The 25061-nt window shown below is 43.9% G+C and overlaps 1 protein-coding gene across 1 annotated transcript; it reads right to left on the reverse strand.

Moving 5' to 3' along the window:
- Window positions 1–615: 615 nt before the first annotated feature.
- On the reverse strand, window positions 616–24825 carry itga3b (integrin, alpha 3b). The gene is made up of 26 exons (XM_084002241.1): window positions 24527–24825; window positions 13592–13719; window positions 12353–12435; window positions 11197–11446; window positions 10892–10990; window positions 10563–10767; window positions 9463–9656; window positions 9053–9141; window positions 8814–8950; window positions 8600–8686; window positions 8443–8510; window positions 8081–8220; window positions 7828–7974; window positions 6844–6941; window positions 6546–6714; window positions 6338–6412; window positions 6169–6248; window positions 5929–6006; window positions 5715–5817; window positions 5221–5397; window positions 3864–3995; window positions 3022–3135; window positions 2817–2915; window positions 2580–2705; window positions 2201–2356; window positions 616–1801 (listed from the first exon to the last, which is right to left on the reverse strand). The coding sequence occupies exons 1-25, from the start codon at window positions 24700–24702 to the stop codon at window positions 2246–2248; spliced, it is 3165 nt and encodes a 1054-aa protein (XP_083858367.1). The 5' UTR covers window positions 24703–24825; the 3' UTR covers window positions 616–1801; window positions 2201–2245.
- Window positions 24826–25061: the final 236 nt, after the last annotated feature.

A 25061-nucleotide genomic window follows, 5' to 3' on the forward strand; every position in this document is an offset into this window, starting at 1 on the left:
GACTTTGTTCAACACACTATACTATCACTTTCTATGAAATAAATAAATAGCATGACATTTTTGTTTTTAGAGATGAAATGATTAAAAAAAATGTTTTTAAAATTATTGATTTTGTTTCTATTTGTTGAATTTTCATTTCTACTGTAAAGACTTTCAAATATGTATTCTGCCTGTGTTCATACAAGATATTATGGAATACACATAATGATGATAATGGCAATTAAACTGCAACAGTTGTTAAAAACAATTTAATTACATTGAAACTGCACAGTAAAAAAAAAAAACAAGAACAGTTTTTCCATTGGTTTCAGCCCTTCCCTCTTTATTCACAGAGTCAATGGAGCCTCTGTAACAGTCATAACCTATGGGCTCTCAGGTAACACGGACTAGAGTGGTAACGCAACACTTGGTCCCATCAGAGACTGAGACAGCGACCGTCTTGTCCCGTACTTTCAGTGCTGCAGGTTGACCTCAATGGGGGCTACAATGGCTTGGAAACAATCCGAGTGTCAGCTTACTGTCTCATAAAAAACACACACAGGGACAATGAAACAACAAAGGGCAAAGACATATGCATTCATTCAAATAGTCAATTCTCGGTAACCTCTTACTATGTACAATTTATAACGCAACTACAAGGCTAGAGTTTACAGTCTCCAGACTTAAAACGTCATGTATTATTTACTCCAGTGTCATGACTCCCTGTTTGTGATATTTTTAAAGATAGGTTCTATAGCACAAGACAATGTAATAAATAATAATCAAGTGTCCTCCCCATCATCTCATCAACACATTTTGGCTAATTAACATACAGACAAGAAGCTATTTCTCTTCAACTTGTTGCAGCGGTGCCTGGATAACTGGTTTGCCATGGAATTTTATAAAAACATGGATAGCTGTACTATAAAATATATTATTCACTAATGAGTACTATTTTTTCTCGGTACCTATCGATACTTATTCCCTGAATTCAGGGAATTCGCCTTTTGCCGCGTTTTTGGAGGTCAGTGCATGACCATAACTGCATTTGAGATGCTAGTCTACGTAATGCTTGCCAAACACAGACATGGACATCAACATAAAAACGCCCATAACAGAGTGGATGTTGGTGAGCATAAATGCAGTTTGAAAAATGATCTCCTAAACGGCCGATGTAGGTTTAAATCCCTGTGCCCTACGACCACAAAGCGATGTCTGGGATAAGAGCAGGAAAAACATACGGAATCACAGAGAAGATCAATGGACTCATTCCACTGAGGAAAACAGACACGGTAGCAACATAATGTATGATCAGCAACTTTGCTTGTAGGATTCAGAAAGGGGGAAAAAAATGGAAACATATATACAAACACCGTAATCAAAATGATTTACAATTTACTTTTGAATGCAGCCCCCATTCCAACACTGCATTCATCAAAAATACTTATCAAATAACAATCTCTGAAACAAACTGTTCAGTATATTGCACTGAAAAAGTTGATAGAATCTACTTAAGAGTTAAAAAAAAAAAGAAGGAATGCACCATCCCCACCCTTGGTCCATGTATGTGGCTCGACCGAGCCGAATGTTCTTTGTTTGGCCCGTGTCGACCCCGTTTGTGAAGGTGAGTGGTTCAGGGCCCAAAGTAAATGCCTCAGTAGTAGTAATGCTGCATCTCTGTCCAGTTGGTGATCCAATACTTTTTCTGTGGCTCCTCAGGCTGAAATCCCAGATTGAACTGATACCGCTCAGCCTTGCAAATTTTCACCCCCTGGTGCTTTGGCATTATCCGGTAGTAGATAGCTCGCTTGAAGAATCCAAGCTAGTAGGGAAAGAGAGAGAGAGAGAGAGAGAGATAGATAGAGAGAGAGAGAGAGAGAGAGAGAGAGAGAGAGAGAGAGAGGTGACATTAAAGAGGATACAATTATCAGTAGGAGAGCTGGGATTAATGACGCGTTGAGAAAGAGGTTTTCATAGGCTGAGGAGAAGTTAAGTTTGGTAAAAGATAAACCCAAGCTGAGTAAGATGGAGAAGGTGAATAAAGGAGCGAAGACATACATGATATAAAGCGATCAGCAGTGCAATGCACAGTATTAGCCTGAAACGGAAGTAGGAGTGATGTTAGGTAGATACAAATAGTTGGAAGAAATAGTGGTTGAAGCACACCCCAAGCTTAAGTAATAGTAGCCATAGAAAATCCATTTTATAGGGGTGTTGTTACCCAAAAGCCCCACTGGTTTGTGCTGTTGGGGGACCCACGGGGGCCTCAGTAGTCCTCAGTCAGCCTCTCTGTCTCAGAGGGCTGGATCTTCATCTCAGCCTTCTGGGCTTTGGCCTCATACATCTCCCTCCTGTTGGCCCTCTGGAAGAAGCCACACTGGGGGTGGAGGAGGAGGGTGCATGGAGGGGGTAAGTCAAAGGTTAGACTAAAGGCTCCATATCAAGGTTACACATCAGTCAGATAAAAGGGCCAACAGCTCTCGTGGGATCCAGAGAGGACTGTTGTTGTGAGGGTATATGTGAAGAGATTCACGGCTATTCAGTGTCCTTGTCTGTAAAAAGGGTAGTGGGTGCAGTAGTAGCCTAATTGGCAGTCTCACCTTCCACATTATAGCAATGATGATTCCCAGGAGGAGAATTCCCGCTACAGCTGCAGAGATGATAATCCACAGTGGGAGCTCATAGGGTGCCTCCACCCCCTCCAGTGGTTCTATTTCTACTGTGAACTACAATAAAAGTGGAGCGAGTCAAGTAAAGTCATCATCATCATCATCATCACCAGCATCCTCATCATCATCATCATCATCACCAGCATCCTCATCATCATCATTACACACCGTGTTGGTCTGACTGTCCATCCTGATGGTTGGTCTGTCTGTAATGAGCTTCAGTGTGGCTTGACCTCTGACCGTAATTCTCAGAGCGTTGGAATAGTCCTGGAGGAAGACACACACACACACACACACACACACACATGAAAAAGACGTCTATAATGGATCATTATTATGTGTGTGTGTGTGTGTGTGTAGCCGGGGAGCTGACCTCTAGCATCGTGCCGTTCCACAGACGGGACTGGACATAAATCTCGGCTGAATCCGTCATGTTGAGCAGTGGGCAGGTAAATGTCACGCATCGTGCCGTCCCCTTGGAGCATTCCTTCAACATACAACGACAAGGTACAACTATTATACAAGTGAACAAACTATTTTCCTTTGGCATCATTTTGTTTTTTCAGGATTCACACAATCCCAATACGACAGATTAGAAATGTCTAGGAGACCTTCTATTTAAAGTTAGCTAAACTGTTACTGGGGATGACGGGTTTGTAAGACGGTCCAGTCCACCAGTACAGTACAAGATTCACTTCTGCACTCAGTGATTTGGTTCTTTACCCTGTTCAATTATATATTTCATATTTGTTCCTGCACCTTTTGCACTCTACACCTTTGCATTCAGACTGTTTACAATTTCATTGTCCTGTCCTGTACATATACTTTTATTTATATCTGTACATAGTAATATAATGTTTACCTTTTATTCCGTTTGCTATCCTTGTTTTATTGTATGTTTATTTCTACGTGTGTATATTGAGAGCGATGTGTATGTGTTCACTGAAATATATGTTGAGTGGAAGTAGGACTTTTTGGTTTCCAGCCACAGTCTACAGACTGAAATACATAAAAGATTACCCCAACATCCGGTACAGATACACATCATCCCCCTGACATTTCTTCTGGTCCCACCAGCAGGTTAACATTTGTCATTAATAGTGAAAACAATCTAAAATTCCTGGATGTCCTATGTGTGGTGCAGACATTCATGGTCTCCGATCACATATAAATTACACCTGAAATATTGTGCGTGAGAGCATATCCACGTCTTACCAACAGGTAGGTCTCTTTGCGATGACTGAGCAGCGTGATGGCTGCCTGTGGCTCCAGAATATGTGGCTTTGTGGCATCGGCGTCGTCCACCGTGAGCTGGCGTTTAGTGCGCTTCTGTCCGTTCTCTGACAACTGGAAGACGAGCGAGGGAGAAGGGAAAATGAAAGAAGGAAACATATGAGACGGAGACATGACATCATCAGAAGCCTTGCGGTAATTACTGGTTTTGATAAAGACATTACCAAATATTTCTTAGAATAGCCATTTTCCACAGTCTATATCTAGGCTGCCTTTCTATTTAAGGCTCTGTGAGGTCTAAGTGTGACACAGAGGTTTTTTTTCTTTTTTCATTCATGTATTTCTGAACATTTCTGGTTTGGCTTTGAGATCATTTTCACACCCTTTTTTCTACCACTGACATTTACAAGCACAGCTCTGGTTCACTCAGGTCAGGATTACAGTTCATGTTAGAAAAAGCACAACTGCAGCAAACACCAAATTACACTGTCACGCAGCTGTTACCATGGTAGCATCATAGCCTTGCTATTTCCACCAGCCTTAACTGTACTTTGTGTTAAGCAGCAAGCGTTAGCATGCTAACAGAGATGCTAAATACCCAAATGTCTGCATTGTCACTGCGAGCATGCCGGCATTAGCATTTAGCTAACAACAGAACTGTTAGCATGGCTGTAGACAGATAGTCTCCTTTCATTAAAGCTAGGACCTCTCGGTTTATATGTAACTGAATTTGTGGTTTTTCAGTAATGGGACACTTTGTGTGTGTGTGTGTGTGTGTGTGTGTGTGTCTTGGGTGTGGGCAGGACTTAGCTGTAAAAACATTTTCATAACCAGCTGAATCATTCACACCACTGCCTCCACCAACCGGCCAAGTTGCAGTTTACATTAATGTCGGTCCAGAATTCCATCATTTAATCATTTTATCCTATTAGACATTTGTGTGAAACTGTGGTCATTTGCATATGGATTCTTAGATTATGGCCAAAAACATGCCTTGTGAGTTCACAGTGACCATTGACCGTTGACTCAAAGTGGACGTTTGTGCCAAAAAAAAATCCACTTGCAATAAATTGATCATGGTGAATTTCCATTAAGGGGATAATCATGAAAATCCTCACACAAATGACTAAAAAACTGTCTAGTGTAGCTGGCAATCATGGCAGAGAAGCAAAAAATAGAGCCTGATTTAAGTATACAGTTATTGTCTTTGCCCGGAACATCATGACCATGTCATCCCATGGCCAAATCTGAAGAAATCCCCCTTGTGTTCGTGAGGTATGAACGTACGACTGGATGATCCAAAAACGCGACGCCTCTGGAATGAAAAAAAGAGCCTTACTTTTAGGTTTAGCAGGTTGACGACTTCTCCAGGAGGCTTACATTCCTCCTCTGACTCCCCTTTAACAACAATCCTGGTCAGGTACAGCAGCCACTTGCCGTTGGTTACCTCAAAGGGCCACTCAAACTCCACAGCAAGGGTCCCCATGTCTCCCAGGGGCCGACCCCTCATGTCCACCTAGTGGTGAAAAGACAGCGGAGCAAGAAAAAATAGGTAACTTCAGTAGAAATCGGGTGAAATAACAATATGGTGTGGAATAACAGTCAAGGCTCCGCAGTGACCCTAAATAGTAACCACCCCCTGGTCATGCTTACACCACAAACCACGGCCGACAGAACAATCCTTCCCCCACGCAATATTAAACTTCTGAAGAATGAAAGTTTAGGCTTCAAAGGCAGGGTGGAGATGAGGGGAAATGTGGGCGGCACGCACGTTATAGCTGCAGTATACAATTCTGGAGGTCTAATATAGTCTGAGTGGTGGAGGTGACTCACATTGAAGGTGAACTCCACCAGACTGCCCACGTCACTGGCGTTGACCATGGCGGACTCGCCCAGCACCGTGCCACTGAATTGGGTCTGCACCAGCGGTTTTGATCTAGACGGTAAAGAGGGGATAGAAATGACTGTGCATGGTGCAAATGTGCGATGTGACATTTCAGTGTCTTTACTGTACATACAGGACGTCATGTTAGGTGGTGGGACTCACATGGAGAAGGAGGGGATGATGGTGTTTTCAATCAGCAGGGCCACAGACACAGGGAACAGGTCACTCTGCTCACTAAGACTGAAGAAGCATCACTTATTACAACATTTTTATCCGCGATTACCAAAATGCAACTTGCACAAAATAAAAATAATACCAATGAGTAACAGCTACAAATATTAAACTTGGGAATCAGGAACCCAAGCCTTTGATGTAAAGGGAACATAAATGTTAAACGCTTACGTGGACAGAAGCAGCTCGGACACGATCTCTTGCGTGGACAAATTGATCCCACTGGTCTGAAAACGGAGGGCAAGCGACACCTGATAATAGAAGCAAGAGAACGAGAAGTGTCAAAGTCATCTCAGCAGAGGGAAGGAGTCGACGTCTATGAGAGAAATGCCATTCATACCTTCCCGTTGCCGTTAAGTGGATTCCCCAGCTCACAGATCACTGTATCAACCATGCTGCATTGTACATCGTGGTCCTGAACACACAATCGGCAGACACCATTCCATTTTTAACGGGAAACGAGAGAAAGACTTAACAGTGTACATTCATGAGGGAATGACTAATAAGTGGACGTTTCTCAGTTGTCTGCTGCCCCCTAGTGGACGTACCTCCGACCTGACGGCGGAGTATGTGAGGGCATCGGGGATGGTGACGTTGAGCATGGCCTGGTGGGCGTCTTCGCCCAGCTTCCCCGGAGCAGGAAAGTTGGTCACCTCCACCATCAGCCTTATTATCTTTATATTGCTGTTGAACTGAAGTATCTGGAAATTGCCATTCCTGGACAGAGGGATATTTAACCATAACTTTGGCTATTTCCTACATTTACAGCCTTATTTACATCCAGTTTGCTACCATAAGCATGCAACAGCTGGTCCGAGATAGCAATTATTCAGAATTTCACGTCACCTAGGGTAAGGCTTCTCCGTATCATCTACAAACTGGGCCGTCAGCTGCAGGTTGCTGCTACATTTGTTGTCTGAGCCACACTCCTTCTGGAAGTTGATCTGCAGGAAATGCAACACGTGATATGACGTCACACCTTACAGGGAGACTATCACATATACGTTTTTTTTTTTAAAAACGCGACCTATGAATGCGCACCACTCATAGGCGTAATTTATGGGGGGGATGGGTGGGTTGCAACCCACCCAATAATCCAAACCAGCCAACACAACCCACCCAATTTGATATCATAATTATTGATATTGAATGTTAAGCATTATAATCACAACAGTGTGGTAGATTTTCTCAATTTACCAGTAAAAAATAGTGACGTTTGTCTGTGCCCCCTCCCGCTCTGAGATTTGGTTTCGCCCACCTTGCCGGACCTGCGCTTCTCTACTGTCTCTCCGGTCTCTCCCGGTCTCTCCCCGCATCAGCGGTGGTATGAAGAAAGCACGCGAAAAAAAGCAAAAGAATAAAAGTATCTTCCCAACAGGAGGTAGCTACTGCTAGGGCTCCAGTGCCACCACTCACGAGTCAAATCATGTTACTGAACAAAAGTAATAATAATAATAATAATAATAATAATAATAATAATAATAAACAAATTGTGTTTTAGTCATTTTTGTTTTCATCTTTTCTTGAATGCTTAAACTCATCAACCCCATTTAGTATGTCAACATTTGTATCAGTACCAGCAGTTTGTAAGAAATTGGTCAGTAATTGATATGTCATATTTTGTTTCTCAGAATTCACCAAATTGATGCATTAAAATGAAATTATTTAAAATTTTCTCCCGGGGGGCATGCCCCCGGACCCCCCTACAGGAACGCAATCCCCCCACCATAGTCTCCAAAGATATATATATATATACACCTGCTTCACAGGCGGAAATCTCAACCCCCCCAATGTTCAACTCAAAGTTACGCCCTTGGCACCACTCCACACCTCAGTTCTTTGAGTGAGTTTCTGCTCCTGGCTGAAGATTGGGTAGGAGTCCAGGTTCTGAAGAGCTCGTCTGGATTTAGGCTTCTGTTCATGTAAAGACATGTTGAGGGAGAAGACCACCGGTTCCAGTTTGTCCCTCACAGGCGCCTGGAGAATCATCCAATAATAAACACATGGTTATCCCGTCTATAGCAGTAAATAAAACACACATTTACAAATGCACACACATGCTGAATTTGTGTTGAGGCCTTACCACGACAAACAGTTTCAGAGTTTGACACGTGGATTTGGAAGATGGCAGACTCAGGAGGCCGGTAAACGTATTTTTGTTGTTCTTAAAAAGAACACGAGGGCTTCTCCACTCCATGTCGGCCTCCACCGTGTAGTTCACCGCTTCACAAGGTAGAAGGACACACTGAGTTATATATAGAACACTGCAGAGAGTTCATGAATAAAGCGGCAGGTTTGGAAAATATAGCAAGCATCCAACAAGACAGTATTTCCCCAGTTGGTAAATGTAGTTTCAAAATCGATTATGTCACGTGAAATTACGATTCATTTACACATTACATGATTAGTCATGTTGGGGAGGGCAAGTGAAGCAAGGGTTCTTACTGATATTTTTCTTTAAGTCTTTGTTTCCATTGCTTGGAGTGAAGGACATACACAGAGTTGCTATAATGCTGTAAAAAAAAAACAACGAAAAATGCATGTTATTTCCAAACGAATCACAATGAGCCAGTTTCAGACCGATTCTGAAGGGACTTCTCACCATGGTGAACTCCGAGGACACTGATTGGGGTCCACAATCTTTGGTACAACATCGAAGTCCGAAGTTAAGTGGAGGACTGGTCGAGCCCTGAAAACGAGAGGAGGAGGAGTAAAGCTCCAGAGAGTCATCTTATGCACAGTACACGTATTTACAATAAGACATACCATCAACTGCAACAAAAGAAACTACAGAAACCCAACTGTCTTATTTCTACCTGAGCAGAGCCATGCGGTCGTCCAGAGAGCCAACTAAGATGTCTGGGTAACTGTTGTCATCCATGTCAATCCCTCCGTTGATAGAGTAGCCGAATGTGTTGAAACCTCCACTTCCCACTGACTTACCCTCAATCACCTGCAGAGGGCGACAATGACAAAACGGGAGGTCAACACCATAAAAGTGGGCCCTTTCGGTGCTGGTTCTGGAGTGCATCTGCTGCATCAAGTGGGATATTACCTGACTGGGCTCCTGTGAGATTCCCTTTTTACTTCCCATCCAAATGTAAACCTTTCCTGTGTCGTGGAACGGAGCTCCCACTGCGAAGTCTGCAGACACGGAGGGAAATATTGGAAGGAAGCATGCGGAGGCACTCTGCTGAGAAGAAGCTAAGGGAGGTTTGTGTATGGAACACATCTGCCCTCTAGGTGGCAGCATATCCCTTTATTTTTGGCCAGCTTTTAAGTGCAACAGCAGGTTACCCTACCGTTCCCTGCTGATAATTGCTTAGCAACATAAAAAAACAATCACACAAACTTTTAACGGGAATGTGAATGCTTCCTCTTTACCATACATTTAACAGCAGAACACTTAGTGCACCATCTTTCATTACACAGTAGTATGCACAAATGTTGCGTTCAAGGCCATACCTTGGAATCCGTCTTGGTTGACATCGCCGATAGCAGCCACGGCAAGGCCGAACGCAGAGGCCGAGGGACCCTTCAGCACCACGCTGGGGGTCTTCTGGAACGATCCATTCTCGTTCATGAAGATATACACTGCTCCCCCTTGATCCTTCATACGGTCAAAGTAAAACGGGGCGCCCACAATCAGGTCATTCCAGCTGTAACAGGCAAAAGGAAAGATCCAAGAATAAACTTTAATCTGCAAATAAATCCCCACACGTGAATAAAAGAAGATGACATCCATCATATTATTTTCTCTGGGTCTCAAACATTTGTATTCCTTACAATCCTACAGACCAAACAAGGTATCACACGTGCGTTAAGGAGTAACATGATTTCACCATGATGTCATGACGAACACGTTATCTCAGCTGCTGAAAGGACAGGTTTTCTCCTCTCATCTCAGCAAATACATGCATCAGTGTCACGCATTCTCTGCATAACAAGGCAGATCATAGCTATCGAGCATTGGAGCATGAGGCAGCTCAAAAGCACAAGATACAGTTAAAGACAATCCATCAACACATGCAAACACAACACTTCTACTTTTCTTCTTCTGTTTACAAATGCATTTTTTTCATATAAATGAGTTATTGTTGTATATAATATGAAAAACAATCCACAAATTAAAATAAGGTTCACAGATGTATTTCTGATACAATTATTTCTTGTTTGTTTTCACGAAAAACATATTTGGATGTAGTTACATTTAATGATAGATATCATACTAACTACATCCATATTTATATAACATAGAGTATTTTTTTTAAATTTAGTATATCTGTGGATTTCAATTCCATTTATTTAATACATGAAATAGTTCTGTGTCCATTAGAAATACATCTGTAAACCATATATTATATGGTATATATGTGGATTTATTTATCTATTTGCATTTCTATGCAACAATAAATATTTATCGTTTAGCACAGAGAGAGGATAAAGCACTAAATACATTTGGTAATCTATCTGTGCATTCATTAATATTGAGAACGATTTTCTAACATGGAAAAATGTAAATGCATTATAAAGATACATTTTCAGTGTGGTGTGCCGAGACGCACTCATCGTTGTTGAGGTCGGTGACAGCCAGGCTGTTCCCAAAGTACGAGCCCACTTGTTCCCCCGGGATGATGAGGAACGGCTCGATGTTTTTGTCGGTCTTCTTCCCAAACATCACGGAGCCCTTGGACTCGTCCCTGGGAGACCCTGTCACCACTGTGTAGTCGTCATGGCTCAGCAGCTTCTTCTCCTGGAGAACTGAGTAACCTGTGGATGACAGCATTTGAGATTCACTGTTAAACTGTCATCTATGGGACGATAAAGAGACATTCAAAGCTTGGGAATGTGCATTAATTTATATATTTGATATAAAAATAAACTGTATATTCACCCATATAACTGTATCGTCTTTTCAGCTGTCCAAAGTCTTTGTTTAAAGAGTCCCAGGAATTCAACGGATCTGGATCTCTCCATGTGACATGAACATTTCCTTTATCACAAAAAAGATTAAATAACAATGTTATGTCTGCTTTGTGCACAATGGACAGGTTTCCCAGACAGAGAAGAATCCCAGTCTTAGCCTAACACTAGAATTTAGCAGACTTACGGAGGGTTTAATCCCCGTCTGTGAAACCACACCATTATCTCAGCGTTAAGTAACAAAACACATTATTTTTGCTGCTCCTCGTAGCCCACCTTGCCACACGTAGCTGCCTGTAGCGCCGATGTAGACATCGGTGTCCGTCATGCCACCTGAGATGCCCATGTTGCACATGCCCTCGAACTCCATGTCAAAGTTGGGGTTGCAGACCTCGTAACTGTAAGTCTGCCATTCATCGTTGGGGTCTAAGGTCAGGTCGTTGCTCCTGACGTAGCACTTTCCAATCATCCGCCGTTGCTCCTCTGTGCCGCCTTGGATGATCTTCACGTAGCGATGCCCACACGCCTGGACACCAGAGGAGAGTGGGATTCTGGGATGTTATGGACTGCTCTTACTTACATTGTGTCAAATCTGGCAACCACTTCTGATAATGTTCACATGAGCTAGAATTATTCAAATAAAGGAATGTCTTACTTTTTGTGGTATAGTCCACATTAAATAAAGGGGGGAGGAATATTTTGGAGTAAATATTAAAGCAAAACACCAAACAAAACTAAAATAATTTCCCTGATCATTACAATAGCATGGTTTGTGTTTGTATTACACACTGTTTTCATGCAGTGATATGATGAGGCTGTTTTCATGAGCCATATATTGTTTTTATAGAAAAAAATGAAAGATGTTAGCACAATGCTTCTATATAATAGGAAAGAAATACAAAAATAAGCCAAACACACAACATCTAATGCATCCATAAAAATGAAAACATATAAGTCTAACAATGCATGAACGGCCTTAATATAAGAAAATAGAGCCTCCAACAATAATAGAAGTGTCAGATGTGTCCACTGTATTCCAATAAAAAAATCCATCCATTGTCTACCACTTATCCTGTATTCAGGGTCCAATAATAAATAATTCAATATTATTTCCTCAAAAAAAGAAACAAATTTCCTCCATGAGTCATATTTAAAGGGAAAAATATCTTCCGTATGACTATGGTTTCATTAGAACTCCTCGTTGCAGGTCCCACCTGCGTGTGTCATGCTGCCCTGGGTGTGTGCGTGTTGAGTGTACCATCCGGTTGCTTTATGCAGCATTAACTATTGCAACAAGTACACCGTGTCATCTGTGTTACACAGTAATGAAATTCAAAGGGTTTATCCCCTCAGCACCACGGGAAATGTTACCGTCTATGTTTTATGCCACCTGTGACACCGACTAAAAGAGTAAAACAGGACGTGATCTCACCAGCACGCGTCCCGCTGACTGGTCTCTCTGGCTCGCCACCGTCACCCCCAGCCACATGCCCTCCACCATCTCAGTCGGAGATGCTGTGGATGGATCACATAAGGGAATTACATTAAGGAGTAGAAATACAGTTTAGATATTCAGAGTTATTGAAATGTTCTTTTATTTAAAAAAAAAAACAGGTTTCTACTCTGGATTCGGCCTCATAATTTAACCAAACCGTACATTCATTTACATTTAGGGCATTTAGCAGACGCTTTTGTCCAAAGCGACTTACAATAAGTACCATATCCTTTCCATAAACAGCCTCGTCCAGTTATCTGTATCTGTATATGCAAGATCCATTCAACATGATCACGGTGGTAAAACCAACCCAAACAGCCCCAGCCTAGATCATGTCCTGACAAATATTAACCACAAAAATGTGCTGTGACTGCAGCAACAGTCACTCCGACCGCACCATCAAAAGTGACGAGGAATCCTTTTATTATGGGTCTTACTTGGAGCCTCCGGGGGGCCGATTCACCTCCAGCTAGCAGAGCGGCAAGCCTTTCAGTTAATAACCTTCAATTAAGAAATTATGCACTTTCAGAGTTTCATATCCTGGAGCTCATGATTGTGAATGCTACAGGAGGATTACGTTGAGACTATTTGAAGCTATCTGATTATCAATTCCAGATTATTTACAGTTTGGGATGAGGGAAATCCTCTACAATAACCTTTGTGCGTTAAAGGGAAACTGCATTGACACATAAATGTCAGTTAACTCATCATGATCAGCCTGTGAATAACCTTGAATAACGTCTTCAGCTCTGAAGGGTGAATAAGTGACCCCGGATGATGTCATCAGAGTGATCTTGGCCTGGTTTTAGGGACCAGATTCTTTTTTTTTTTAACAGAAACCTGAATCATAAACTGGTGGAGTTTGAAAGAAGTTGCTTTGGGGTTTTAAACAACTTTAAAGAAGTGAAATATTAAAATCAATTAAGTATCCCTTGAATAATATTCTTGGTCTTGGTCTACCACTTCAATAGCTCCAATAGTACATACAGTCATGGTGCCCAGAGGATGAATCCTAATGACTTTGGTCTATCTGGTCACAATTCAAAATTTGACCAATGCTTATGGCATTCCACTCAGCCTCAGCTGTGTTTGTTGTGAAGAGTGTGCTCAGGTCCAGATCTCTGCACAGCCTTTTCCCCTGTTAAATGTCAAAAATGATGAATCACTTCGGCTTACTTGAGCTGACCAGGTCCATTCTGGAGCAGTCGGCGGTGTCCGTGGTGACGGGGCAGGAGTACACTGCACCCGTTTCGTTGACATTTTGTAGCGATTCGGCCTTCTCTTTGGGCGCTCCCGCTAGAAGCCTGGACACGGGAAGGAAAGACAAGAGAGCGATGATGAGATGGGATCGGAGCTTTGTCAGCAGGAGGAGTGAGCCAGCTCACGGCACCTCTGAATTAATAATGGAAAGCCGTCAGAGCGTGACCCGTGACTGGTCACCACACACACACAAACCACTCTGTGATGGACCTGATCGTTTTGTCCACTCACCCCAGACACTCCCGACATCAGCACCTTTTAGAACTTTGAAGTAGAAGGATCACTCCCCTGACAAGGCTGCGCTGGGACACACTATTTACTGTCAGCATGAGATTTATTAGCTCCACTTTGAGGGCGGAAGGTGCCGACAATCTTGTTTACAGTGTGTGTGTGTGTGTGTGTGTGTGACAGATGGCCTAGGTGGACTATGTGGGGAACAAAAGCATATAGCAGTGTAGTCAGATAGTGCCCTTTTCATTCAAACTTTTGAAGGCGTTCATGCAGCGCTGCTTGGAGCTGTGGTGAACAGTGGAAAGTGGTGAGTCAAACGGTTGGTGGAGCTTGTGGGCACATGAACTGAAGGGCTAGCTTCCCCCTTACACGCACTGATAAGCAATAACAGACGCAGATAACGGGTGTATGCTTGCACATACACCTTTACGGTGAGGTCATCCAAATCTCATGAGTCAACCCTTCATTGTTCCAACTTGATGATCGTGGTCTCCTGAGGCCTGACAGAAGGCATACTGAACCACTATGAAAAAAAAGAAGATTTCATAGATTTTGTACAGTATAATCTGCTCACGCGTTACTCAAAGGTTATGCGGTGAGTTTCCACAGACACAGTGAACTTGTGTACCAGGCCGTACCGCTCCACCGCAGGCTTCTGTATCTATCACACCCTCGCATAGACAAAATGCCCCCATAAATACTTGCAATCTAATCACGGGAAGATCTCAAGAGCCCAGACGGAAATATTCCCTCTTTGATGTGTCACCTGAATGCGAACAGGCTCGGAAAAACACGTGAGTTTGTTTCTGCCGCTGATCTTAGATCGAGTTACCCCGTTACCGATTTGAAACTTGACCATCCGGGAGGATGACAACATTTCTAATCTTAGTTCAGGAGCCGTGGGATTTATGTTATTTATATAATCTCATTACAACCGGGTTGAGAAGTGAACCAGAGCTTTCAATTTATGTGTGAGAAATCCTCGATTCCTCCAACCATCTTTTGAAACAGAAAAGTACAATTATTAATTTCTGCTACCAGATGGGCATTATCAGCAATGCATCAATTATCTTGCCACGGTGACGACAACCAGCCAGAGCCAAGATGGCCTCTGAGGGTCAGCAGTTTCCAGTGGCCCGGGGGGAAGAGGCCTGGGTTCAGGTAATCATCATGTAATGTTGACAGCAGCTGAGGTTCAACAGAGGTTTGCAGTTGTTAGTGGGACTGACTGATATGTGGAGATAAAGATCAGCTCCTTCTATAATGAGTGTACATGTGTGGAAATTCAAACACATGAGCAACTAGGTGTGTATTCTGTACTCATGATGCTACTTTTTTAATCAGACCGCCAATGTTTTTCAGCTGTAATCGTCAGTGTCTCAGAACACTCGCAAGGTCGGCCGTTCTTGTGGGAAAACAAGCCAAATATCCATTTAGCAAGAACAAGAGAGAAACAGGGTCAACTCCAGAGAATAAGCAAGACTGTTATAAAACACTCAGAGGCCTGTTCGTGTGAACTTTGAACACACAGAAGAAGAAAAAAGCAAGAAGAATTAGGGCACAGAGTCCAGCGGTAATTACACATGCTTCAAGGAAGGCTTGGGTAACCTTGGCTGGCAGTGAACCGGAGGAAAGTACTTAGTGCAGCCCGACCACTAAACACACTCACCGGCGTCTCGGCGGAGCCACGTGGGTCACCGGTGTTTGTTGTGGAAATTCAACGCTGCTGACTGACGTGATCAGGTTGGACACAGAGCTTTAAAACTAGGAAGAGGTGTTCACATGGAGGTTAGACTTCCATCAAAGGAAGCGCTTTTTTGGGGAAATATCGGCTTATTGGCTTATCAGCTGGAGAGTAAGATGAGAAGATTGATGGAGCTCTCATGTCTGTGCAGTAAATATGAAGCTTTGTCACACTTGTTGTCACTTTATGCAGCGTCTTTAAATGTTATCTTCATGTGTAAAAAATCCCCAAAAGTTGAGTTACAAAGAGTTGACTCGGCTTTGGCAACACACCTCGTATCCTGTCCTGTGTGCTCTCCTCCTCCCTCCCTCCCTGCTCATCACCTCCTCATAAACAGGCTGTCAAAAGGCCCAGAGACGGGAAGGAGGGGGGGGGGGGGACCTGCAGCTACATTCCTACTCCGAGGACATGTTGAAATTCGCCCCCTCGCCACAGAAGCGATCGGCTGGCTAAACCAAACATTCACTGTGGCGAACACACCCAGCCAAGGTGAACTCGGCCCGCATTCTTCACACCAAGAGTTAAGAAGTCACCAGAGAAAAGGAGATAAAATAATATATGTTCCTATCTGTGTTGCTTAGTTAAACAAACAGGGGTCAACTACTTGAGTCAGCTTAATCACCGCCCCCCCACCAAAGCTCCTGACAGCACCCAAAACAAAGGAGGAGGAGGAGGTGTTGAAAAGGCGAGGGAGTGATGGAAAAGAGGAGAGAGGAGTGGAGAGGAGGGCAAAAAGGGTGATCGCTCCTTGTCTTACAGCAGAGGAAAAAGAGAGTTTGGTAAACAGACATCTGTCTATGAGACACTCCACACAACACATGTAGCTCTCTGGTAGTTAATTAAAACTGAGCTGTGGTGTCTCAAGCACTCACACACACATACACACACACAGACACACACACACACACACACACACACACACACACACACACACGCACAGACACACAGACACACACACACACACACACACACACACACACACACACAGACACACACACACACACACACGCACAGACACACAGACACACACACACACACACACACACACACACACACACACACACACACACACACACACACACACACAGACACACAGACACACACACACACACACACACACACACACGCACAGACACACACACACACACACACACACACACACACACACACACACACACACACACACACACACACACACACCTGACTGCTCCTGACTAACAACAGCACTGAAACCAGGAAGCCCAACTTAATTAAAAATGACTAAACCCTCTTGGATGACATTTTCTCTCCAACTCGCAGGCTCTTGCAAGACTAACAAGAAGAGACAATGTGCAGGGCCAGTCAGGCGTGTTTACAGAGGAGCAGAAATGTCCCATTTGGAGCCCATTCATCTTCATCTGGGTCCGGTCTGAACAGGAGCGTGATGAGACGCATGCTGTACGGCTAGAACGGGCACACAGGTCTCCACCCTGCTGGTCCTTGACTTAAATGCCACGCGGCATAAATATTTAAAGATGGGTAAGAGAGAGAAAGTGGGCGATCCAAGAGAGCTGAGTGTGTCACAAGTGATGGATCGCCTCTCCAGATGAGGCTTCAGGTAACCTGTTTGTCACAGGGTGCGGCTTTGGCCCTCAGGGCAAAGAAAAAGAGAACAGCTACAGCTTCATGTTAGAGAACCTCGGGGCCTGTTTTTCACTCTGAGCCATGCAACTCTTTTCTTCTGTTTTTAAAGTTATTTTTGGGCCGTTTTTGCCTTTTTTTGTGAAAGGTGGGGGAGATGGGGATGATGTTGCAGAAAGGGCCGACGATCAGAATGATGTTGCAGAAAGGGCCGACGATCAGATTCAAACCCGGGGCCGCTGCGGTGAGGACTTGGCAAGATTAATGTAATTACAAATATAAGATGTTCGGGATTGAGGCTCCTCCACAGATCTACTACAGATATAAACAAGTAGACACACAGATGTTGCCCCTGGTAACGAGGTGTTGTTGGATGAGGATACAGAGATTGGTGATTGGTGGAACAACGCTGAGGAGGTGCAGCGCTGACACTCCTGGTCACTAACTGGCAGTTTAATCTATGCAGCAGTATCAGATTGTGCGAAGAGAATAAAAGTTGTTTTTGATTATTTTGCAACGTGCGGTGCAGATAACGTCTGGAATTAAAGATTAAGATCACATGTGGGGGATCACGTCCACGACTGCAACAAAACACACTTGCCACCAACTGAACTGCATTGACACGCTGCCCGTTGCACAATTTGCCACCAATTTGCCAAATAAGTACAAGCAAGGGCCACAAAATGCTATTAATCCTCACCTCTAATCCCAAATCCATTTAAGCGGTACACAAACACACGCCTACGCTGCACCCTTTCAGGACGGTGTAAAGCTACTGCACTCCAGGCAAACGACAATCGATTCCACGGAAACACTGCCACTTAGACTCGCCGAGCACATAAATGGAGATAATATTGAATGGAGTCGACTCAATTTGCAGATTGAATTAAGCACGAGGACAAAAGCAGACTGGGGGCTGAGATCTTTTTATGCTCTTTTAATGGGGTAACGACTCCACTGAAAGACGAGAGGATGGTTGATAGACACGGTGCGTTACAGCGGCCATTACTGTGTCGCCTATAAGGGGGCGTAGTGATGTGTGTGTGTGTGGTTTTCATTGCAATAGCGCTGTGATAAATCCAGCTCTTTGTGCTTTCAGGAAACGCTCTCACAAAGCAGCAGGTGGGGGTGAGCACATCGCTATCAGGCTATTCACAGTAAGCACGCCTAGCTGTTAACACGCCGACTGTGTGCGTCTGCACGTTCAGGACGTGGCTAACAGATGAGTCCTCGCTGGACAAACAGTGACACACCAACCAGCGGTGGTCAAACAGACCTGCCGTCACAGCATCTTTCACATCTTTTAATATGAAGATATTAATGTGGATAGTTAACTCTTCACTGGTGTAAAACAGGGCACTTCTATATTCATTTGCTTGGAATGATGCATTTGCATAACTGAAATGAGTATTAAAAAGTAGATAAACAATCTTATGGAAGTATCACTTCAGCCTAAACAACAACATTCAGCCACAAAATTACCTACATGCTATCATCCTGTAAGGGAATAGACACAGTGTAGCTTTTATATGGAGACAAATCCTTCCTGTAACTGTCAAAGGGTGTAAATTATTAACAAATCATACAGAGAGAGAAAGGACGTCAGTGGTGAGTCACTGCGGGCGCACCTAGCAAACCGCCAGTCGTGTTAAACTGTGATTTCACAAAAACCACCCGGTGGGATGCAGTCAGAATACTGATCCATGTCCATCCGTTTACGTCTAAATGCCTTAAAACATTTGTTTTTCAGTCACACGTCTCATGAATGTAACAATATTGCGCGGTTAGAAATAATGAGACGCTCGCTGTGTCGCCGTTGATGGTGATGTTAGATGTTTCACAGAAACAAGCAGACTGAGTATGACATGAGAATTAGAAAGAGAGGAAATGAAATCCTGGCATCGCTGTGAAAATGGTAATTTAGTCAAGAGGGGGAAACATTCCATGGAAATGAAACGCAACGCATACATTACTGTTGATCAAAAGAGGAATGGAACAATCGTATAGTGTCAAATCACATAAAATAACCGTCTGCACCTGCGTCCTCACACACACACACACACACACACACACACACACACACACACACACACACACACACACACACACACACACACACTGGTCTAATCTCAGCTGGACAAACATCCTGTTTGAAGACCACCATCTGCCATTGGTGAAACAGTAACAAGAGAGCAAACTCATTTAGACCCAGTGTGACAAATTAAACATGGCAGGTCATCCCCCTGATAATAAACTAACTCACTTTTCATTAGCGACGACTGGAACCTTGTCTGACAAGGACAATGTTATGTTATGACCGAAGGTCTACTGGCGAACTGTGCCCACCCAGGGTCTGATGTCACTGGGCGAGGGACGTCATACCGGCGACGGCCACCGCTGCAGACGGCACTGCTATACACACACACACACACACATGCAAATCTGCCAACCTGACAGTCAGAAAATACACACATCATGCAGCCATAGCAGAATCCACAAGAGACTGGCAGAATCAGTAACTTGACCCCAGCTGTATGTAAAGGAGGGGGGGGGGGGGGGGGGGGGGTACAGGTGGATGACCTCACAGCTGTAATGGAGCTTATATAAAAATCAGTGCTGGTGTGCATGAAACAATCTGTTTTTACCTGTTGAGGCTTGAAAAAAGCCCGAGAGCACCATTAGAGCAGATATGTGTCTTTATCTATAATACATGTAATTCTATTATTTTCATTTATCAACAAACTAAACCCTAACCCTAACCCTAACCCTAACAACTAAAAGGAGGTATTTTATCTGATATTTTCAGCACATTTTGTATTGTTAAGGACAGACAACGAATTGCCCCATTCACTGACCTCCACATACACACACCAAGTGTAAACCTACACTTCAGGATCATTTCCCCTTCAAAGATGAAAAATGGCACAAGGGCGGAAAGCTGAAGCATATAGTTTTTCTAGCTGCAGGCAGCCCTCGTTAGCCCCGAGGCCGGCTACACCAGCTTCTTTTGCATGCTGTTTGAGGGCATTTGTACAAGCAGGAGAGAAAAGAGGGATCTTTTACAGTTTTGTTAACATAGAAGCAGTCTTCACTGCAGGTATTTCCAATGAAAGCCCCGCCACAGAGACTCTCCTCTGTGGAGATTAGCAGGAGGCCCGGTGTCCCGCCGGGATCCATTTCAACGTGTTATTACAAGCCGTCATTCATTCTGCTGCTACACAAAATGCAGCCCATGCCATTACCAACTGATTGGATACAGCCAATAAACACCACAGAGATTGGGACCAGTGGAGGACACACTTGCACTTCACCTTAGTGAGACACCGTGGCTTGGACTCCAACAAACCAGAAAGGACTTAAAATCCAACACTGGTTCACAAAACACCCACCATATGGCTTTCATGGCTTTCATGATTATTATTGTTGGGTACAACTTTTAAATAAGGAACCCTTTATAAATGTAAATGTTTTATTAATGGCTCATAAACTACAAGAAATGTGTCATAAGTCAGTTATAAGCCACAAGAGAAAAGTTTGGGTTGCCATGCTATCATGTCAAGTCTTTAATAAAAGATTTTAATAATCAAGATTGCAGTGTTAATAAGTTACATAAATATGTTTTTTCAGATGGTCCTTTTTTTTTGTATCAAAGTGAGATTTTACAACCTGGCAACCCAAAAGTTGTGCTTATCAGTGGGTTATAACATATCTATAAATCATTTGTAAATAGCAAGTTTTAAACCCTGTTTAAATCCTATAAGAAAAATGTACCCAATAATGAAAGGATGAACTCAAACAGTCTTCCTTATCAGGAAGTGGTTTAATCCGTGAATCTTTGTTCTTTCCATTTAATCCATTTTTATTGGATCATCAATATCTATGTAATACAAGGCTATAACACCAAAATGTATTGATATCATTATTTAGCATGTGGCTAAGGAGGGTTTAGCAGTTAATGGCACAAGATTTCAAATCGACCATTTGAGCATTACACCCATCACAGTGTGAGTCAATATTCAAGACACGTATGTCCACTGCATTGTGTCTTTACCAGACTTAAGCTGAAGTTTATTACTGGAGGATGACTACGCCGGTTCTTTACCACACCCCATCTTCCTCCGCTGCATCGCATTTACTTTCCAAAGCAGACATTTGACTGAGGAATCAGGGGTTTAATTCCATCACATGGTTTGAGGCGAAGCAGAGCGTATACTTGTGCATGTGTAGGCATCAGACTGTGTGTTTATAAACCTCACAGTTTAATCCGTACCTCACAGCAGAAAGGGGAAGGCCCCGCCAAATTAAATGGCTGATTTTCGTGGCCTCGGGCCACCGCAGTCAGACAGAGATGAGCTGGAAAAGCGCTTCAACTCTAATTAAATATTCATCAGTCAGGGGAATTTAATTCTTCCTCTCAGGTCGCAGAGGTTCCCACCCATAAAATTAAGGGTTCTTCATCTGCTGAAGGATTAATGAAGGGATTTGACATTTTTTGGAGGATTTGCGTGTGTTCCCCAATAGTCCCTAGAATCCCTCACTTCTGTCTTGTCTCAACCTGAAACCTGGCAGGTTGTGACGGTGCAGAGAAGGGTAATACATTCCAAGCATACCATGGGGTCAGGGGACTGGAAGAGCCAATAGGTGGCCAGCTGACTGCTCGGGCCCTCCTCCTCCCTGCGACAACAAAAAAAAAAAAATCCCTCTCAGGAAAAGAAATCTCTCTGAGACCATAGATGGGTGATTCAAAGAGAAGGAGGGATTGGAAAGAGGAAACCGTGTACAAATTGGACTCAGGTAGCTTTTAGATGATTCAGGTGCAGCCCCCCCCCCCCCATGATGGCATCTAAAAAAGCTGACCCAATAAAGACGGCTAGATAATAAGATAATAGCCAACATCTTAAGAGGTTAAGGGATAACTTTATTGCACTCTTTTTATTGCAGAACTGGGAGTGGAGGCCCTCTGTCCTGACTTTTACCCCGGACTCCGTTTGACTCATGCATGTGAAAAGAACGGACACGACATCGCACATGTCCCGACTGGTTTATAAACTCAGTTCTGGGATTTTTCAAATCATCACACTTTAACTCCGGTAACGAGAAAATATGTAACAAGCAGCTCTGTGGTGGAAGCCAGGACACCACGGGGGAGACAGACAGCCAGTCAAACATGGGAGACACCATCAGCACATTGTGATGTGTCTTCACCGTATGTACACAACTAGGTCCCAGCACTGGAGGACTGTCTTTTACAAACAGGCTGTTGAAATGAGAGACTCAGTAATGTTGCAAGACATCAATAAGCATTGCAAAAGACACTGAAAGTGAGATTTGAGTTGCAGGTATGTAGGTTAACCTTTTAAATCACAGATTACGGTCGCACCGAGGGTGAAAGTGTCCCGGTTTTGTGTCAGATTTTCTACAGTCTCACGTCTTCAAACACAGAAATAAACCACGCAGACATAAGGCACCAAAACACACCACGAGGTGAGCAAATACACCTGTTAATGCCGACATTGGCAACATATTTTGCTTCAGCTTCAGCTTCGTTGATGTTGAGCTAGAAAAGACGACATGACACTTGCATATCTTGCTGAGAGTTGAATGAGAAGATAGATGTCTGGAAGCAGCTGGCCCAGCTCCGCCTGGAGGTATTCTGTGCTGTAAGTCATATAACTCCAAGCATTCCAGGTGCAAGATGCCAAACAAATCCTATGCGTGACCATAGAAAAACTGATATTCCTTTGGCAAGTGTAGGTCTACACTCAACTGAACTCTCAGTCTCTCATCCTTGCATATGTAATAATCACATTTACGACCTATTTTAAACGTACAACCGCTTCGCCATTCATATCGTGCGCTTCCATTGTTGTTTGACGTCACACGACCGCTTCTTCATGATGTCTGGGTATTTATTAGCCTATTGTACTGGGAGGTCGGAAACGTGCGAGTCCAGAGTTGTCTAGAGGTGTTTCCAGTCTTTGTGCGAAACTCAGCCAAGAGGCTGCTGGCAGGAGCTTCAGAGGGAAAGCGTTTCCCCAAATGCATCATGTTATTCCTTTAAACTTCATCTCGCGGTCATGTGTGCAGCCTTGAGTTATGAAATGAATCCTTAACTACCAAATCACACCAACAGCCATGTAGAACCACATGGTCGCCCCTCTTGGTGGGCAGTGACTCCATCCCATTGATCTATGAACTTGGGGACATTTCTGCAGAGATGAGGCTGATTAACCTAAACTGGTGACGACACACAGGAAGTGGGGCGCCGGGATATTTCTTCCCTGCCTTCAAAGCAGAATGAGGGCACAGATAACGGCGAGTTGTGGACACGGCTTGTGATCAACGGGCGCGGAAGGAGTAGGCCACTAATTGGCTGAAGGAAATCCTACACTAAACAACGATACGTTCTTTGATTAAAGAAGAGATGTGTCACGCACATTCTTTGCCTGGAACATCAACTATTCCTCAAACAAGGAGCGTGTGCCTTCATGTAAATCCTCCCGCTGTTGACTCCACGTCTCGTTACCCACGAGTGTTACAGACCAATGAACAGCCTTTTATTGCGAAACACAAAACCCACTTTTGTCTCAGCTGAATGTAAAGGATCCTGGAGCGGTGGAGAGAAAGTAGAGCAGCTTTCTGTGCATTTGATATATGTTTTGAAGTCTGTTCCAGCTGTTTCACCCCAAGCCCCCCCAGCATACCTCATTTAGTCAGCTTTACATGTTCAAACATATGTTGCATTGAAGTTGGAAAATGGCACTTTTGGATAATCAAAGGTTTTGTGAGACAAATCCAAACATGTAAATGGAGGATTTGTTTGTTAAAGGTAGGATAGATGTTTGTACAACCTCTAATTCCTGTGATAGGTCTGCTTCACGCACTGAACTGAAATAAAAGACAGGTACACCAAAGAACGGTGTGAAGGCCCCGGACTACATTCACAGAAGCTTAATCCGCTCCGCTGCCTTCTAACAGGTGGTTGCTTCGAGAGGGGAAAAGAGGGGAAGTGTATGCGATGTGCAGGAAACCATTCAACTATTAAACGCAGTTTTATCAACGGGCAACAGGTGTTAAACGCAATAGAGCGTGGACTCCGGCGGGTTTTGCGCACTAAGCGGGCGCAGTACGCCTCTCCTCCAAAGCGGAACAAATGCGCGTTTCTTTGCGCCACCTGGTCTAAAGCAGGTAGTCCTCTGCGTCTTTTAGCCTGAAAAGGAGAAAAGAGTCTAAGACATGCACAGCCGATAACTTACAGGTACTTTCTGGAGCCCTGCGTCTGTTGATGCAGAGCCACTGAGAATCCAAAGAAGCTCCCTTTGGTTTTGCCCTCTTTGATCACGGGGAACCGCTCGTCTACGTTAAATCCGCTGCAGGTCTGCGTCCCGTGGTAAACCGCCAAAACGGCGCAGAGAAACAGTCCGGGAGACATGTTTGGGGCTGTTCGTGCAGTTTTTATTTTTCTTCTTTCCCCGCAGATCCGCGATCAGCGCGGGTCCGGCACGGCAGTGAGCTCCAACAGGTAGGCTGAGCTTCAGACCTGCTCATTGAGAGCCGGCTGCCTCCCCCTCCTCTCCCCTCCCTTCGCACTCAACGTTACTGCCGCCTAGGTGTCGTTGTCTGCCTCCCTCCCCTGCTCTCCCCTTCCTTCCTCTCTGCCCTCCACACCCATTTTGAAACAAGTGCTTTCGTTCAGCTGCGTGAAACCCCCGCATCTCCCCCTCCCGGTTTCCGATTCTCTCCTCCACGCACGAACGTCTCATCTGTCAACAAAGTCTCAGTTTAACTTTT

The sequence above is a fragment of the Eutrigla gurnardus genome, assembly GCF_963514095.1.
Source record: "Eutrigla gurnardus genome assembly, chromosome: 22".
Taxonomy (NCBI): domain Eukaryota; kingdom Metazoa; phylum Chordata; class Actinopteri; order Perciformes; family Triglidae; genus Eutrigla; species Eutrigla gurnardus.

Coding starts and splice junctions, on each gene's coding strand:
- itga3b (XM_084002241.1), bottom strand. CDS start 24,702: ATGTCTCCCGGACTGTTTCTCTGCGCCGTTTTGGCGGTTTACCACGGG. Junction 8,511..8,599: donor TGTCCTCGGAGTTCACCATG/GTGAGAAGTCCC, acceptor TTTTTTTTACAG/CATTATAGCAACTCTGTGTA. Junction 6,249..6,337: donor CACTTAACGGCAACGGGAAG/GTATGAATGGCA, acceptor TTCTATTATCAG/GTGTCGCTTGCCCTCCGTTT.